The sequence below is a fragment of the Piliocolobus tephrosceles genome, chromosome 3 (genome assembly GCF_002776525.5).
Source record: "Piliocolobus tephrosceles isolate RC106 chromosome 3, ASM277652v3, whole genome shotgun sequence".
NCBI classification, from domain to species: Eukaryota; Metazoa; Chordata; class Mammalia; order Primates; family Cercopithecidae; genus Piliocolobus; species Piliocolobus tephrosceles.
The window spans coordinates 112,652,625-112,670,027 of record NC_045436.1 but is presented as its reverse complement, the minus strand read 5'-3'; the positions used below and the strand labels follow the sequence as shown (position 1 = coordinate 112,670,027).

The 17,403-nt window shown below is 43.2% G+C and overlaps 1 protein-coding gene across 2 annotated transcripts in view; it reads left to right on the top strand.

Annotated features, from left to right (window-relative positions):
* The window catches only part of SHROOM3 (shroom family member 3), a 351,019-nt gene that overhangs the window by 323,511 nt on the left and 10,105 nt on the right, over nucleotides 1-17,403 (top strand). For both annotated transcript variants that reach the window (XM_023222578.2, XM_023222579.1), the window contains 3 exons: nucleotides 581-1,462; nucleotides 2,716-3,204; nucleotides 5,730-5,880. In XM_023222578.2, coding sequence (XP_023078346.1) covers nucleotides 581-1,462; nucleotides 2,716-3,204; nucleotides 5,730-5,880 — 1,522 coding nt within the window. The remainder of the gene's footprint in view (nucleotides 1-580; nucleotides 1,463-2,715; nucleotides 3,205-5,729; nucleotides 5,881-17,403) is intronic.

Sequence of the window (17,403 nt, the reverse complement as noted above, 5' to 3'; positions counted from 1 at the left end):
TTTATTAGCTCCTTAGGTGAGCCTCTCCCCCTCCTTTTTATTTTTCATCAGATGAAATGAAAACACTAGGAGAGTAACCAAACGTTGTAAATAAAACCTTCAAATTCAGCAGCCCATGCAAATGCTTTCAAAACAGACCTCCCCCGTGGGGATTACACTGGGAGAGAAGAAGGCAGTGTTATTCTTCCCCAGAGCTGGGAGCTATTTCCTGAAGTAGTCCTAAAAGGGGCTGCAGAAATGTACTGTTTGTTTTTATATCCTGAAGCCTGTCCTCAAAAGCTGCCTTATGTTGCATGGTGTGTACAGGATGTGGGGGCGGTGAGAGGGTTAATAAAAGAAAATGCCTTGTGAACCCAGGCATTCCATGTGACATTTTCCTGTAGGAATTTATGCCTGTCGAGTACTAGTTTAACTTGGGTCTTCCTGTGAGCAGCCAGGGAGGACAGTGTGCAGTTTCTGGGGGGAGGAAAGGAGGTCCTCCTTCCTCTTAAGTGTTTTTCTCATCTATGTAAGGAACATTGGGCTGCATGCTTGCCCCTTTCTTCCGAGCTGTAACCCTCCTGTCTGTGTGCTGTTCCAGGTCACTCAGTTGTTCAGAAAGAGGCCAAGAAGAGATGCCGCTGCTCTTCCACCATCCCACCCCTCGCTGGGGTGGTTCAGGTTGCAAAGCCATTGGTGATTCCTCCGTTCCTAGTGAATGTCCTGGAACCCCGGACCATCAGAGGCAAGCCAGCAGGACACCCTGCCCCAGGCCACCACTGGCAGGAACGCAAGGGCAGCTCACAGACACCAGGGCTGCACCCCTGACCCCACTTGGCACCCCTCTGCCTTCAGCTGTTCCCTCTGGCTACTGCTCACAGGATGGTCAGACAGGGCGACAGCCTCTCCCGCCCTACACCCCTGCCATGACCCACAGAAGCAATGGTCACACCCTGACCCAGCCTCCCGGTCCAAGAGGCTATGAGGGTGATGGCCCAGAGCATGGGGTAGAAGAGGGAACGAGGAAGAGGGTCTCATTGCCTCAGTGGCCACCGCCTTCTCGAGTGAAGTGGGCCCACGCAGGCAGAGAGGACAGCCTTCCTGAGGAATCCTCAGCCCCTGAGTTTGCAAACCTGAAGCACTATCAAAAACAGCAGAGTCTTCCAAGTTCATGCAGCACTTCTGACCCAGACACGCCTCTTGGGACCCCGAGCACTCCAGGGAGGATCTCCCTCCGAATATCTGAATCCGTCCTGCGGGACTCCCCGCCACCTCGTGAGGATTATGAAGACGAAGTGTTTGTGAGGGATCTGCACCCTAAGGCCACGTCCAGCCCCACGTTTGAAACTCTTCCTCCACCCCCACCTCCTCCACCGAGTCAGGAAACCCCGGTGTATAGCATGGATGACTTCCCTCCACCTCCTCCCCACGCAGTGTGTGAGGCGCAGCTGGACAGTGAGGACCCTGAGGGGCCGCGCCCCAGGTGAGTGAGCAGACTGGGCAGGTTTCCTTCACTAACAGGAGAGTGTCGTACCCCAGGTGGCCCAGGTCCTTCTGCTGGTCACAGAAGAGACCTGGCATGGAGATGTTTCTGTACAGCTCAGCTCAGGACCGTGTTCATCTGTTTGCCTCAGGAGGTAGTTGGACCAGTGTCATTGGGTACCAAGGAGTCAGGGTGGCAGAAACGAAAGCTGGAACCCAAGTGGCACATTTTACTTCTGGGGACAGGATAGGCTCAGGCGGTCCAAGTAAATCCCTCCTCCCTGGCTGAGTTCTGAATCAGTTAGGAAATAAGACAAAAGAGGAGGGCATATAGAAGACAAAAACATCACTTTTATTACTGACAGAGCTAACATGAAAGAATATGACTTCAGATTGTAAGTGGGTCCCTTGATACTGAACCCCCAAGTTAAACAGGTTTACCTACTTCATCAAAGGTCATGCTAGACACACAAATACACATAGATATTAATAAACACAGCCTCGAGGCAGCCTCAGTCTTAGAAGAGACTGGGATGTGAATGCTGAGCTTCTCTTTCCAAAATCACTCCGTGTCCATAGGAATAAAGAGTAGGGCTCAAGGTCAGTAATGTTTAGGGAAAACCTCTTGGAAGCTAGGAGAATGAGAAAGAAGCATTCCCCAACACATAGTCCCTAGAACAAGTGATCTCTCAAAATACCAAAAAAAACACATTGCCTGACAGCACCTTTGGAGTGGCTTTCTTTAAACACCGCAAGAGTGACTTATTACCACTACCCCGTTAATGTAACCTAGACCTTTCAGAAATCTCTGGAATCTAACAGCAACATTCACCCAAACTGAATTCCTATTCCATCTTCCTCAGGAGATGACAACCTCCTGACCAGCTGCTGGGCTCAGGAGGCCCTTTAGAGTGCTGTGGTTTTCAAAAGATGGGGTTGACCTCAGAAATGTGACTATCTCACCCCACTCCTATGTATATATCTATGTATGTTTGTGTGTCTAGCATGAACTGTGACTAGGTAGGTAAATGTTTTTAATTGGGGGGGGTTCGGTATCAGGAGACCCACTTACAATCAGAAGCCATATTCTTTAACATTAGCTCTGTCAGTAAGATGTGGAAAATGTGGAAGATGTGGAAAGCTACAACCCTGATATGGAAAGCTTCTCCCTCAGTCTTCCTCCACCCTCTTATCATCACCCTTCTCTTATCACTCTCTCTTTCTCTCTCTCTCTTTTTTTAATATCCCTGGCAGCTCCAACAAACTTTCTAAAGTGACAATTGCAAGGGAAAGGCACGTGCCCGGTGCAGCCCATGTGGTAGGTAGTCAGACACTGGCTTCCAGACTCCAAACTTCTATCAAGGGTTCAGAGGCTGAGTCCACACCACCCTCCTTCATGAGTGTTCACCCCCAACTTGCTGGGTCTCTTGGTGGGCAGCCAGCACCCATCCGGACTCAAAGCCTCACCCATGATCCAGTCAATGGAACTCAGGGTTTAGAAAAGAAAGTCAATTCTGATCCTCAGAAGAGCTCAGAAGACATTAGAACAGAGGCTCTGGCCAAGGAAATTGTCCACCAAGACAAATCTCTGGCAGACATTTTGGATCCAGATTCCAGGCTGAAGACAACAATGGACCTGATGGAAGGTTTGTTTCCCCGAGATGTGAACTTGCTGAAGGAAAACAGCGTAAAGAGGAAGGCCATACAGAGAACTGTCAGCTCTTCAGGATGTGAAGGCAAGAGGTAAGTCCCTGGTGATGTCTTCAGAGAGACTTACAATCGAACTCCTTCCATGGGGATGATGATAAGTCTAGGACTAGTTGCCTGATGTTTTCCTACTTCCACAGCTCCTGACCCAAGAGTGCCATTTTTATCTCAGTCTTGGAGGAATGGCTCTGGGAGGAAGGATGCGGGACAGATATGCAACAACAAAGAAAGTAATAGTAATAATGATAATAACTGCCATTAATACCCATTGTTCACATTGTGTCAAGCATCGTATTTACTTATTTATATCAACAGTATTTAATTTTCACAAGAACTTGCTGAGGTAGCTACAAATTTTATCTCCATTTACAAATGAGGAAACTGAAGTACAGAGGAATTAAGACCATGCTCACCAAGGTCATTGAACATGTGAACGATGGCACCTGGATTTGATCACAGCCCCACGACTGTGCCTGTGTCCAGCAATTACACAGCGTCCCCAGCTCAGCGAAGGTGTACTTGCCCGTTCTGTATCAGAGCTGCTCTGGCAGAGAGGCTCTCAGGGCTCGGTGCTGGGAAAGGAGCAAGGAGAGTGGTGAGCGTGGCCAACATCTTGCCAAGACTGAGAGGGGAAGGGCTTTGTAAGGAGGAGAGCCTAGAGAAATAAGTTCACGTATTACACTGACCCTTACCTTACCTCTGAGGCATTAAGGTGGGTGTTGGCACAAATCCTGAAAATCAGGAAAGGTCTGAGTAGGGGCGCACTCTCTGGTTTGGCCCAGTCCGTGAGCCTCTACTTCTGAAGCTCCTTGAACCAGCCATGTAACACATGTCCCAGTGTGCAGTTCGTGTTTTTGATGCTTTTCATTTCTCCTGGGTTACTGCAGTATTTTCTTGCATGTTTTATTTCCTTAAAAGACTACTATGAGAAAGATTGAGTAGCTTTTGTTTTCTCTTTAATTTTCAGTGAAATCTTTGTGGATTGACAGTCTGGGACTCAGCAGTTAGTGGCTTCCAGACTAAATAAAAACAGAACATTTTATCCAAATTTGGGATTGCATTTTTAAAATTTCCAGCTGATCCTAACTAAATTACTAACAGGAACACCACGTTTCATTTTGTGGAGGAGAGAGAAAGGAAAGAGCTATGTGATACTTACAAGCTATTTGTCATGTTGTCAGAAGCTCTTCTGATTCAAGGCCTTAACTGTCACCTTGTCCATTCCCCCGCTTTTATTTTCAGATTTGGGAAATAGACTAATTGAGGTGAAGTGATTTATCCAGGGTCATGTCTTTAGCAAACACATACTGAACACCTGCAATGTGCAAAGCAATCCACTGGGTACTATGGAGACCCCAAAGATATGATTTTTGTGGGTGTGCCAGCCAGTTCGCCGTGGGTGGTTGTAGGATGGTCATTCTGTTCTCTGACCACTGGCTGTAGAAGGACCAAAGTAACATCCTTAGCAAAGTATTTCCTAGGATTACCACTGAAAATACATGTTTGCTCCATCAGTTTAGAAGCAGAATGGTCATGTAGCTTTTGTAGCACTGAGACCTACCTTCCTGGGGATTTAAAACAATAAATAAATAAAAGGCATGCGCCATCTCCTGGTGGAAATAAGCAGTGTCCTGTTGGGCGTGAGATGGCCAGTACCCATTGTGAGGGTTTGTCAGATGCCAGAGAATCCCATTTATAATGCGGTGGACATATCTGAAAACAAAAATGTATCAGAAAATCTTTTCCCTGTCTTTCAATTAACTGGATTAAATGTGGTCATTGTTGCTTACTGGGACAGTTATCAACCAGGAAACTAGTAAAGATGATTTTTTTGTGTGTGGGTCCTTATTTCATAGTAAAATGATGGGCTAGATGTTAAATAATATCACAAGATTGAATAAAGTTCCTCTCCAAGAGAATCTTACTTCCCTAGAGTCATTTATTCAGTGGGTAGAATATGAATTATAGGCTGAAAGGCAACTCAAATGTGGTAAAACAGAGAACACTAGATAGCAGGTTTCTCAATTCCGAGTTTTTTCTTCAGCCTTAAAACATCCCTATTATATTATCAATGAGTAGATTTTATACCTTGTATTAGTTCACTGCAGACCAGCAAACTGCAGATTTCCCAGGCTTATATGGGATAGCAGGCATACTTGAGAAGGAAAATTTTTGTGTGTTCAAGCAACAATACATAGTAGGCACTGGAAAGATTACATGTAACCAAAGGAGTATAGGAAATAATTGACCTAAAACCTGAGGTTTGTGCAGCACCTTGAAAATACTTTCACATTGATTGAGTCATGGTTCCACACTGCCTTTCTCTGAGATAACGAGTCAGTATCGTTCTTATATGAATCATAAAAGCAGAGAGGTTTGCCTGGCTTCAACAGCCCTGTACGTAGTAATCACTCATTAGTTAACAGTTACTAGTTTATCCTAATTTCTGAGAAAGAAATTAAATAGAATTGTCACGCGCTTCTGAATGGACTGACGTCTGCAGTGAAACAAAGCCTCTGGCATGCTCTGTGTGGCTGTACTTTGTGCTCTTTCTGGCCCAGGAATGAAGACAAGGAAGCAGTGAGCATGTTGGTCAACTGCCCTGCCTACTACAGCGTGTCTGCTCCCAAGGCTGAGCTGCTGAACAAAATCAAAGAGATGCCAGCAGAAGTGAATGAGGAAGAGGAACAGGCAGATGTCAATGAAAAGAAGGTAAATAAAGAATGGGATGCCCTTGTTCTGCTTTCCCCAGAAAAATTGACAAAGTCCACGTAATCAGCGTGGTGACTGAGCCTCTTGAGGCAGGCGGGGAAAGGACCTTTGCATCACCAAATTGCACCAAAATCATTAGACTTTGGATTTACATGGCACTTTAACCAATTTCCTCTTAGCTTTTCTGTGAGTAGGCAGGGCAGGAAAGCTACTGTCCTTTTCATTTTTACAAATAACAGAAGTGAAACTTAGAGGGATTATTTCTTAGAAGTCTCATAGCCAGGACTTGAACCCAAGTACCTAGCCTCCTAATCCAGCACCAGGACCCTGACACTGTTCTCAGCTGCTGTTTGGCCAGTGCCAACAGTGTGTGTACTTTTCATGTTTCATGGTCAAAAGGAAAATGTAAAAATCTAGAAACTTTTTTAGGGAAGGAGGCCAATTGTCAAATGACACTTCTGAGAAAAAGTAATATTAACGTTTATATCTTCCCCAGCCCTCTTTGCAGGACTTCAGTGAATAGCTTGAAAGTGCAGTGCTGGAATCTAGTAGTTAGCATTTGATACTCCTACAGAGATTTCAAATGTTAGACACTTAAAAAATGACCATGATGCTGCTGCTGTCTTCCCACATGCCATGGAGATCTAAACTGGGCTGTGTCTGCAGGGGAGAAAGTTCTCGCCATTCCACTTTCTCTGTAGCACCAGAGGGGCTGCCTTCTGCTGTGCTTGTAGCTCTCTATGAAGCTTGGGCATGCGTGCTGCAAAGGAAAGCTTGCTTGCTTCTTTCTGAGCCTGGAATGTAAGCGGTTTTCAGTGATCCTGATTCCAGGAGAAACTTTCTAGGGTGATTTTATTTCATTTGCTCTACAGTGTGTCCCAGGCTGTCTTGTCTGTTGGAATGAAACCACAGGATACAGACCCGAGGAACAGAGGGTAATTGGACAGGAGGGATCTTTGCAGCACCTCTGGCTCATGGCTAACATGCTGATGCAACCATTATAGTAGCAAGTTCCCTGCTAGCCCAAAGTTTTCCTATGTATAGACTTGTCATTGTATACCCCGATACATACCTGTCCCACAGCTAAGTACTTCATTTAACGGGTCCCCTGATTGCAAATAAGACCACTTGGACTTTGGTCTGTCTATATTTATCCCAAAGACAGAGCTATGTATACACCCTTACATGTACCAGGTTGCCATGGAATCTTTAACTGAACGTTTTACATAATTTTTTTGTTTTCTGCCTGTGGGCATACCTGCTTGACAGTTGCAGTGTGGCAAATACTCATTGCTTTTCCTCCCTATCTTAAGTTTTAAGTGTTTTTTTTTTCCTAACTTTTTAGAATCGGGGGCATAGGCAGGTTTGTTACAAAGGTATATTGCATGATCCTGAGGCTTGCTGTAGGATTGTATGCATCATCCAGGTAGTGAGCATAGTATCCATGTCCTTTGTCCCTTTTCCTTCCTCCCCCTTCTTTTATTCCCCAGTGTCTGTTGTTCCCATATTTATGTCCATGTGTACCCAATTAACTGTTTTCCCATCACTTTCAATTATCACCCTCTCACACTAAGCATTATATGGCAAAAAGTATTTTTAGATTGAGAATATGAAGAAAGAGATAATTAATTCATCCTCACGGGAAATAGGTAGCATGTATTTCATTCCAAGTGCGGGCTATGTGTTTGTTTTTCTTTTCAACACAATGCTGTACTATCTTATTTGCACAAAACTCCTCTGACACTTGTACTGCCACATTTTATGCTAATCAGAATTAGAGGGCTGGGGTCACAGTTAATAGATGCTAAAGTCAGATCTAACCTTATGTGTTTCTGACCCTAAAGCTTGCTAAAAATTGCTCCCAGGTCATCTGCCTTTAAACCTTGCTGCCCTGGGAACTGAGCTAAACTGGAGGTTCTCTGGGTATAACTAACCAGAGCTAGAGTTTGAGATTAAAACCAGTTAAAACCCATTTTAAACCAAAAATATGAGAACAGCAGTGTCTGTGACTTGAGGACTGAGGAGTTTCGAGTCATTTGGAGTGCCTTTTTGGGGAGTCACGGGCTTAGGAAGACAAAACCTCACTCAGGGTGAAAGGGATCCTAGGGAGAGGAAATGTCACAGCCACATAACCAGGGCCTGGCACCTAGCACGTGCTCAATAAACATTTGTTTCATGAAGTTATAAAGTGCAAAACTCCCAAGTTGAATTTTACCGTTTAACTGAAGAAAAATATCCAGAAGGCCACTGTAGAAAGATTCTAGGATTAGAGTCTATGGCCTTGCTATCCTGAACACATCTGATCTCAGAAGGTGACCAGGGTCGGGCCTGGTTAGTACTTGGATGGGACATCATGGGATTAGAATTCAGAAGAAAAAAAAAATCTGGAAGTTAAGCAACTAGCTTGACTTTTCTTGACCCTTTTTTCTTTATAAAATGGAAGTGGTAATGATCTCTCACATAATAGTTGTGGGGTCAAATTAACTGATGGATATTAATGTGCTTTTTAAGCTGCAGGGTGTAAAAGCATATCATATCTTACTAGAGAAGTGTTAAAGGCAAGGTCATGTAAGTATGCAAATGTTGATGGCATCTGATATCTTTCACGTTAAGATGTTCAGTGAGAAGGTGCCTTATTGCCAACAAGGCTAGGCACTTTCCTACATCAGACTCTTACAAGGAAAAACAGCTCACATTTGTTTTCTCTCTTCGCTGTGGAAAATGTTGCCCACAGCACCAGGGGGATGATACCCACTTGCCCCGTGGGCTTATCTGGCTCTTCAGGGAGAAACAAAGATGAGAAAAGGCTATTTAGTTAATGAGGCCTCCATGTCCAGTTAGAATTTCCTTTGGTTCCTTCTTCCTCTAGGGCTGCAAGTGGCCTGAGGGTTTGCATCACTTTGTGAGTGTAAAATGTTAGGCTCATAAACACTTCGTGAGAACACGCCTTCTCTGTTTCAGACACTGTGCTCTGCCTTGGGCATACAAACATGAATAAGACACTGTGTCTGTTCTCCTGGAACTCTGGACTGGCAAGGGAGGTGGATTATTTTAGTACTACATTATTGATCTTCTGACAGACACATGGACTATGCTGGGGGAGCCCAAAGGAGCAGTTCCTAACTCAAGAGAGTACAGTCAGGTTTTACCTCCTCCAGGAAGATAAAACCTGAGATCAGCATTGAAGAATGTATCGACGGGAGTCAGAAGAAAAAGGGCATTTGAGACAAAAGGAGAAGCGTAGGGAGAAACTGAAAGATACGAAAAAGCACAGAATGTGTATGGTAAAGAAGGGTGCTTCAAGTAGTTTGATATTTTGGAATGTAACAAGGGCTCATGATTAAATAAAAAATCACCAAATTTAGGCCAGGCATAGTGGCTCATGCCTGTAATCCCAACACTTTGGGAGGCCAAGGCAGGAGGATTTCTGGAGCCCAGGAGTTAAAGACCAGCCTGAGCAATATAGTGAAACCCTGTCTCCGCCAAAAATATAAAAAATTAGCCAGGTGTGTTGGTGCATGCCTGTAATCCCAGCTACTCGGAAGGCTAAGGCAGGAAAATTGCTTGAATCCAGGAGGCAGAGGTTGCAGTGAGCTGAGATCATGCCACTGCACTCCAGCCTGGTGACAGAGCGAGACTCCATCTCAAAAAAAAAAAAAAAAAATTAAAAAATTAGCTGAGCATGGTGGCATACACCTATGGTCCCAGCTACTTGGGAGGCTGAGGGGAGAATCACTTGAGCCCAACAGGTGGAGGCTGCAGTGAACCAAGATTGTGCCACTCCAATCCAGCCTCAGTGACAGAGTGAGACCCTGTCTCAAAAAAAAAAAAAAAAAATTACCAAATTTAGAAAATAACAAAGGAGGGCCACAAACAGTACGAGATGAGGCTGGAAGGGTTCACAAGAGCCAGCAGGTCATAAGGTCATGTAGGGCTTTGTGTGAAATGCTGAAGTTCAGATTTTATCATATGACAATGGAGAACGCTTTGAGATTTAGTTTGTTGTAATACGACAAGTATAAACTTGTAGTTTATAAATGTGTAATTGAATTTTCATCAGTATCACTTACATTTACATATCTGGTTTGGAAACACAAAGTTTTAAATAAGTGATGTTCTTGAAAACATCTGTTAATATATTCAGCAAAATGCAGTTTTCTTCCTGAAATACAAAAAGCTTTTCTAATGATGGTTTAGAAAAATGAAACTTGATCAATATCCATTCTCCAATATTATTTTGAGGTAGAATGTAGCCTTTGACCAACTTTTGCAAAGTAATAATTTGTTATTTAAAGTTATTAATAACCTAAGACATATATCTAGGCTAGGAACTAGAGTCTTGGTTTACTAATAACTATTTTATAAATTAAAAATAACACTTTAGTTTTACTTTGATATTTCTATTTATATATCCTAGATGATGAATAATAATATTCCAAGTAAATGTAAGTATCAGTTAAAATATGAAGCTTTCATTGTGTGAACTTCTGATATACATAAAACTAAAGACAGTGTAAATAATCAGAGCTGTCAATCTTTTGGCTGAAGCCTGCCTTATTATTAAGCAAAATTCTACTTAAACCGATCACATGATTCCCTATTCTGAAGGCCAACAGACTTTGGCTTCAGAAACTTAGAGGAATGTTTCAAAAGGCAAAAGGAATCTGTTGTTCCTCTGAGTCAGCTTTTCTCAGGAGATCACTGGTTCTCAGCTGCCCATTCCTGCTGCTCTTCCTTCATTCCTGAAGTTCCAGCTCTCCCTCTGGTCTGTCTTCCTTTCAGTATTTATTTTAGAATAGGTCTGCTGATAACACATTCTTTTAGTTTTCTCCATCTAGGAATGTCTTTATTCTGCTGTCACCCTTGAAGGGCATTTTCGCTGGATGTGGAATTCTGGGTTGACTCTTTTCTTTCAGTACTTAACAAATGTTCACTTTCCTCTTGCTTCCATGGTTTCTAATGAAAAATGCACAGTCCTTTAAATATTGGCTCCTCCTGTATTCAATGTGTTGTTTTCCTCTGGCCACTCTCTTTAGTCTTTAGCATTTTGATTATGATGTGGACGGACTTAGTTTTGAGTTGATCGTATTTGGGGTTTGCTGAGCGTCTTAATTCTGTAAATTTATGTCTTTCACAAAATTCTGGAAGTTTTCAGCCATTCTGTCTTCAAATATTCTTAATGCATTAATCTCTTTCCCTTCTCCCTCCAGGACTTTAGTGACTAGTGACACAGTATTTCAATGACGGTTCATATTGTCCCACAAGCTCCGTTCTTTTTTTTTTTTTTTAATCTGTTTTCTTTCAGTCCTTCAGATTGGATAATTTCTATTGTTCTGTTTTCAGGTTCACTGACTTTCCTATCTCCATTCTGCCAGTTTTTTTTTTTTTTAATATCAAATATCATAGTTTTCAGTTCCAAAATTTACATTTAAAAAATAGTTTCTATTTCTTTGCTGAGAACGTCTCTCTTTTCAAAGTTGTTTCAAAGATTCTTATAGAGTCTGGGCACAGTGGCTCATGCCTGTAACCCAGCACTTAGGGTGGCCGAGGCAGGCAGATCCCTTGAGTCTAAGAGTTTAAGACCAGCCTGGCCAACATGGTGAAACCCCGTCTCTACAAAAAAAAAAAAAGAAAAGAAAAAATTAGCCAGGGGTGGTGGTATGTGCCTGTAATCCCAGCTACCCGGGATGCTGAGGTGGGAGGATCACCTGAACCTGGAGGGTCGAGGCTGCAGTGAGCTGTGATTACGCCACTGAGCTCCAGCCTGGGCAACATTTGGCAATCCCAACATCTGGGTTATCTCAGCATTAGCATCTGTTCATTGCCTTTTCCCCTGAGAATTGGTCACCATTTCACTGGTTCTTTGTATACTGGGCAATTTTTGTATTGTATTTTGAACATTTTGAATACTATGCTGTGAGACTGAGTTCTGTTAGCATCCTTTAGAGAATTTCTTTTTGTTATGCTTTAGTTTTAGGAGGCAGTCAACCTAGTTAGGTTTAGCCCGCAGGTTCTGTGTTACCCTTGGGTGGTAGTTCCAATGTCAATTCCATTTTCAGGGCCATTGCTATATTGTACCAGTCTGTCCCATGTGTGCCTCTTGCAGAGGTTAGTCTGTGACTCGAGTGTCATTTCTCAAAGCTTTTGCTGTGCTGCTGTGGCTATAACCACAAACGTGTAGACTGAAGGTGTGCCGAGGACTTGTGTCTGCTCCTGCACAAAATGAGGGCATCTTCTTTCTCAGCTCTTTCCTATCCAGTGTCAGCCCCACACTCTCTGGCTGGAGAGAGAGGCTCCCCTGGTGTTCTGTGCTGCTGTGCAGTTCCGCATGACCAGGACCACCCTCACTAGAAAAGAGGGAAAGATAATGGGGATTCTCCTCACACTCTTTTGGACAACAGGGTCTCATTTTCCCAGTTCCTCTGGCCAGAGGGAAGAGTTTTCTCTTGGGGTTCGAGAACCTGTGCCCTGCTGTGCAATGCAGCTCTGAGTACAGCCACCCTTGGGGACAGAGCTGGGAGAAAAGAGAAAAGAGAGCAGGTTGGAAAAGGACAGGATTTCCTCCACACTCTAGCTCACAGAGGCCCCTTTCCTAGACCTCTGGCTTTAAAGGCAGGGTTTTTGCTACTGTAGCCTCTGAGCAGCTCTGCACTGGGCCTGTCCTTGGGTCAGAGCTACAACATCAAGGACAGAAAACAGGAAACTCACTCACCCCCATTATGGGTTGCACTTCAGGCTTGACTGCCTTCCCCCATCACTGCTATGGTGAACCTTTCAGAGTCCTCTTCAGAATCTAGAGATTTTAATTGTGATAAGTAGGAAAGGCTGCAGTGGGCTGGTGCTGATGTCTTGGCCCCCACAGCCCCAGGGTTTGTGACAGAGAGACATTTTAGAGAAGTCACTCTGGCAGCTGCGTGTGGAGTTGGACAAGAGGAGGGTGGACGTGGGGTCTCATAGCCCTCTGGGAAAGTAGTGATATGGGTCTCAGGGTCAGTGCAGTAGCATCAGTGAGAAACAGGGCCATTAATAAAAAAGTAGGAGTAAGATGGGCAGAACCTAGTGACGGATTAGATGCGGAAAATGGGAAAGAAAAGAGTCAAGGATGACTCGCAAGCCCCAGGCCTAGCTGTCAGAACTCAAACGGAAAAGTGGGAGGCCATTTGGGGGAGAGGAGATGATGAGTTTAGTTAAATTTGAAGAGATTTAGTATTGTTTCTAGTGGGTTATCAAAGATCCCTGCTAACTGCAACGAAGAGACCATACTGAGTAGATTCGGTGGCTTTCTGGCCATAAGCCTTCCTGAGATGAAATGGTAAAGAACCATTGTTGATAGAGAATGTGCTGGAGAACATCTGAAATGGCAGCCAGGTCCCTGTGATCCTTCTGCTTTAATGAGGTTACACAACACAGGATGGAGCTTTGATCCAGTTGTTGTCACTAGGACAGAAACTGCCCCTGCCTCACTGAGGGTGAAATTCAGCTAAAGAAAGCAGAAATGGCTGCTGCAGCCTGCATCCTTCCTTTTAAGACTAAAGAAAGAAAGATACCAGCAAAGCCTATGTGGTAGAAATAGCTTTATCTAGTCCTAGTTTTTACAAGCTAAGCGAATTCCACTCTATTCCTAAGTCCCAACCACTTGGCTAGTAGTCCTGAATTACTCTTAAGACAGAGACACACAGAGGCCAACTGTGTGTGTAGAGTGATGTTATTGGCGACGTGGTCTTGTCAGGGGAAGGAGTATTCCCGCTACGGACATGTATCTAATATGAGTGGTGTGTCATCTTCAAATTGTTGTCTAATCTTACGACTGCACAAAAAATAATTAGAATGTGTATAATACTTTCATATTTTCCAAAGTGATTGCATCAGCCTTCAACTCTTCAAACTTCTGGCATCCATTTCAACATTCATGTCTCGAAAAGTCGAATTTCTAGAAAATGCTTTTTAAAAACTCAATAGTGGAAAGAAACAAGGCTTTTCTTTTTATCCTCATGCTTTTATTTCTATTATGACTTCTTTTGAAACTAATATCATATGTTGTGATTTCCGCCAGCCTCGTGTGAGCCTCATAGTATTCTTATGAGCTATTTTAATACAGTGATGAAAGCCAGATGATCTGCGTTTAAGCCTGGCTCTGTGACTTACCAGCTGTGTGACCTTGAACAAGTTAAATAACCTCTATCCTCCTCACTTTCCTCATCAGTAAATGGGGATAATAATAATACCTCTCTCACCGGGTTGTTGCAAGTAGTAATTGAATAGTGAAACACTTAAATGGTGTCTGGCACAGAGAAAGAGTTGAATGATTAGACGTTATTATTAGTTTTCAGCAGGCGTTATTTTCTTCTTGCTGTGGATAACTGAGACACAAAAGGTCAAGTGACTTGCCTGATGCCGAATTTTATGTCAGATCCTCCTGCCTCCTTGTCCAGTGTTCATCCTGCCGCAGGCAGAAAGTGGGGAAGGGTCCAGCAGGACGTTTCTGCAGAGGATGAGGTGGGAGGAAGGGTCTGCGAAGCTATGTTTGGAGGAAGAACTCTTATAAATAGCATCTCACACAGGGTGAGCTAACAGTTTATGCCAGATGAGAAGTGGATAAATAATTTTACAAATTAAGTAGCTCCTGAGAGACAAGTGTGTTATTTGAAACAAAACACACCTCTTCTCCCTCCCCCGGTGAGTTATTCTGGTAGAAATTGGTAGGTTTTTTGGAAGAGATCTGCCTGGCAAAGAAATGGCTATTTAGTACAGCCAGCTTTCCCTTGCTGCTGTCAGTTTCTCAAATTTCTCTTAACTGCATTTTTAAATTCAAATTCTCATATTTTAAGGGGCTTGTTAGGGTTTTTAAAAAATTCAAATGCCACCTACCTGAGGAACATTCAGCCAGGAATGACTGATGTGACCACTCAGTAATTCTGGCCTTAGTATCTATGGCTGAGCTGTGAGATATCACCTTATAGTCCAGCAAATATTAATAACTTTCCAAAATCAGAATGCCACAAAATGTATATTGGTTCTTTCCACAGAAGCCTCCCTGTGTCACTTCTATACATTTTCATCTCATTGTGTTCTTTCTTGTACCATGAAGCCTGGGGTACACACATGCTCCTGTGACAGATTTATTTATGGTTCTGCCCAGCACTGATGTCTCTGAAAACCAAAACAGGGTCTGGGAAGGAAAGATGAGGTAGGTTGGACAGCTGTGTCTGAAGCCTGATTGCAGTTCAGCTGGGTCAAGTTATTTTGACTCTTCCAGTCCACTGAACCATGCTCACCTCAGGGCCACGCCTGCAGTGTTGCTGATCTGCTTAAGTGCCCAAGAGAGCTTTTGAGCTGAGTTCAGCAGCAAATTTGAAAGGAAGAGTTCTCTCCTCTCATCAGTCACCCCCACATATAAGAGCAAACTACTTATCCTTCGTTTCTGCCCACTTGCAAATTGATAAGCATCACACACATCCTTTAAAATACCAGCCTCTGGCTGGGTGCGGTGGCTTCCACCTGTAATCCCAGCACTTTGGGAGGCCAAGGCAGGTGAATAACCTGAGGTCAGGAGTTTGAGACCAGTCTGACCAACATGGTGAAACCCCATTAGTACAAAATTAGCTGGGCATGGTAGCGGGCGCCAGTAATCCCAGCTACTCGGGAGGCTGAGGCAGGAGAATCACTTGCACCCGGGAGGCGAAGGTTGCAGTGAGCCAGGATCGCGCCACTGCACTCCAGCCTGGGTAACAAGAGCGAAACTCCATCTCAAAAAAACAAAACAAAACAAAAACAGCTTCTGAGAGCCACAGGAGGAGTTTTAAATACAATGAGGCCACATGAAATAACAGTTTAATAAGTGTTTTAGTTCCTTCCAGAAATGACAGCACATACTACCAGTTTCCAAAAAAGTCATTAATAGAAATAATGAAAAACAGGCTGAAAAAAACCACCTCGTTTCTTTCCACTATTTAGTTTTTAAAAAGCATTTTCTAGACATTCTAGAAATTCTGCTTCTCAGGACATGAGGTTGAAATGGACGCCTGAAATTGGAATGAGCCGAAGGCCTTTTCCTGAGGGTGGAGTGATAAGAATGTTTTGCCCTGATAACTATCTCTTTCAATTTGGTATAACCCGGTTGTCTTTAAGTGTCTTCCAGTAACACCTAGAGCAACAAGCCTAGGAAATGTACCCTACAAGTTAAAAATTCCTGGGCTGACTTCACGTAGATGACATTCTCTCTACATTCTCTCTCATCTATCTGAAAAACAGGAATGATGACATTTGACTTGTCTTAACCCAGTCCAGCAGGAATGCTGGGAGGTAACAACAGCATGCAGTGTTTCTTTTTCCTGTTACTTTGCATTTCAGTATCCTTGCCATCTTCTCTATATGAGCTGATATCACAGTGAAAGATCATCACACCCTGCCAGGCATTTTGCTGGAGGTACATAACATTGTTATCTTGCAGGTAAATTTCATAGCTTCCAGCCAGAATTGCTTTTTTGGAAAATGAAATTTTTCCAGGAGAAGATAAAAAAAACTTAAATAATTAATATTAAGCAATTTTAACAGCTTGAGGAAAACCAAAGATTATAACCTGTGATGAGATGGTGCAGCAGATATGGATTGATTGAATGATTGATTGATTGATTTAGAGACAGAGTCTCGTTCTGTCGCCCAGGCTGGAGTGCAGTGGTGCGATCTAGGCTCACTGCAAACTCCACCTCTCGGGTTCAAGCGATTCTCCTGCCTCAGCCTTCTAGTAGCTGGGATTACAGATGCCCACCATCACACCCAGCTAATTTTTGTATTTTTTTCAGTAGAGATGGGGGTTTCACCATGTTGGCCAGGTTGGTCTCAAACTCCTGACCTCAGGTGATCCACCCACCTCGGCCTCCCAAAGTGCTGGGATTATCACTGCACCTGGCCTGGATGTGAATTTTTTAGCCACCTGCAGCCTCTAGGATTAGGCAGATTGAGAAAACAACAAGATGTCACCATTAAAGCCAGAACTTAGACATTTCAAGGACATTATGAACCTCACTCACTTGTGAAGTACCTCTGATGCTCCAACTCCAAGATGGGCAGATTGTGGAGAAATAAATATTTCCCTAGTCATTGTGATTACATTCCTAATGGACCTTCTCTGGTGCTGATACTGAAATAGTACACAAGTTGTCAGTACCCTTCAATTCTGTTGGTCAAAAATTGGTTTTTCCTATTTTATTTATTTATTTATTTTTCCTTTAAAATGAACATATACTTCCCACATAGAAGTTGTAACCTTTACGTTTAACCAAGTTTCCAGTTGAAGCCAGTTTGGGGTGTGTGTGTATATATACACACACTGATTTTAAATATATATATATATATATTTTATATATAGTATGTGTGTGTGTGTACATACAGAGCATTTTTGAGCTGGGACCTTTTTAGCAGTTAAAAAAAGTTAAATTTTAACTAAAAAAGATTGTCTTCTTTCCATCTAGCTATTTTAGGCTGAGAGAAAAATGAGAGACTAATTACAAAAACCGTGTAGTT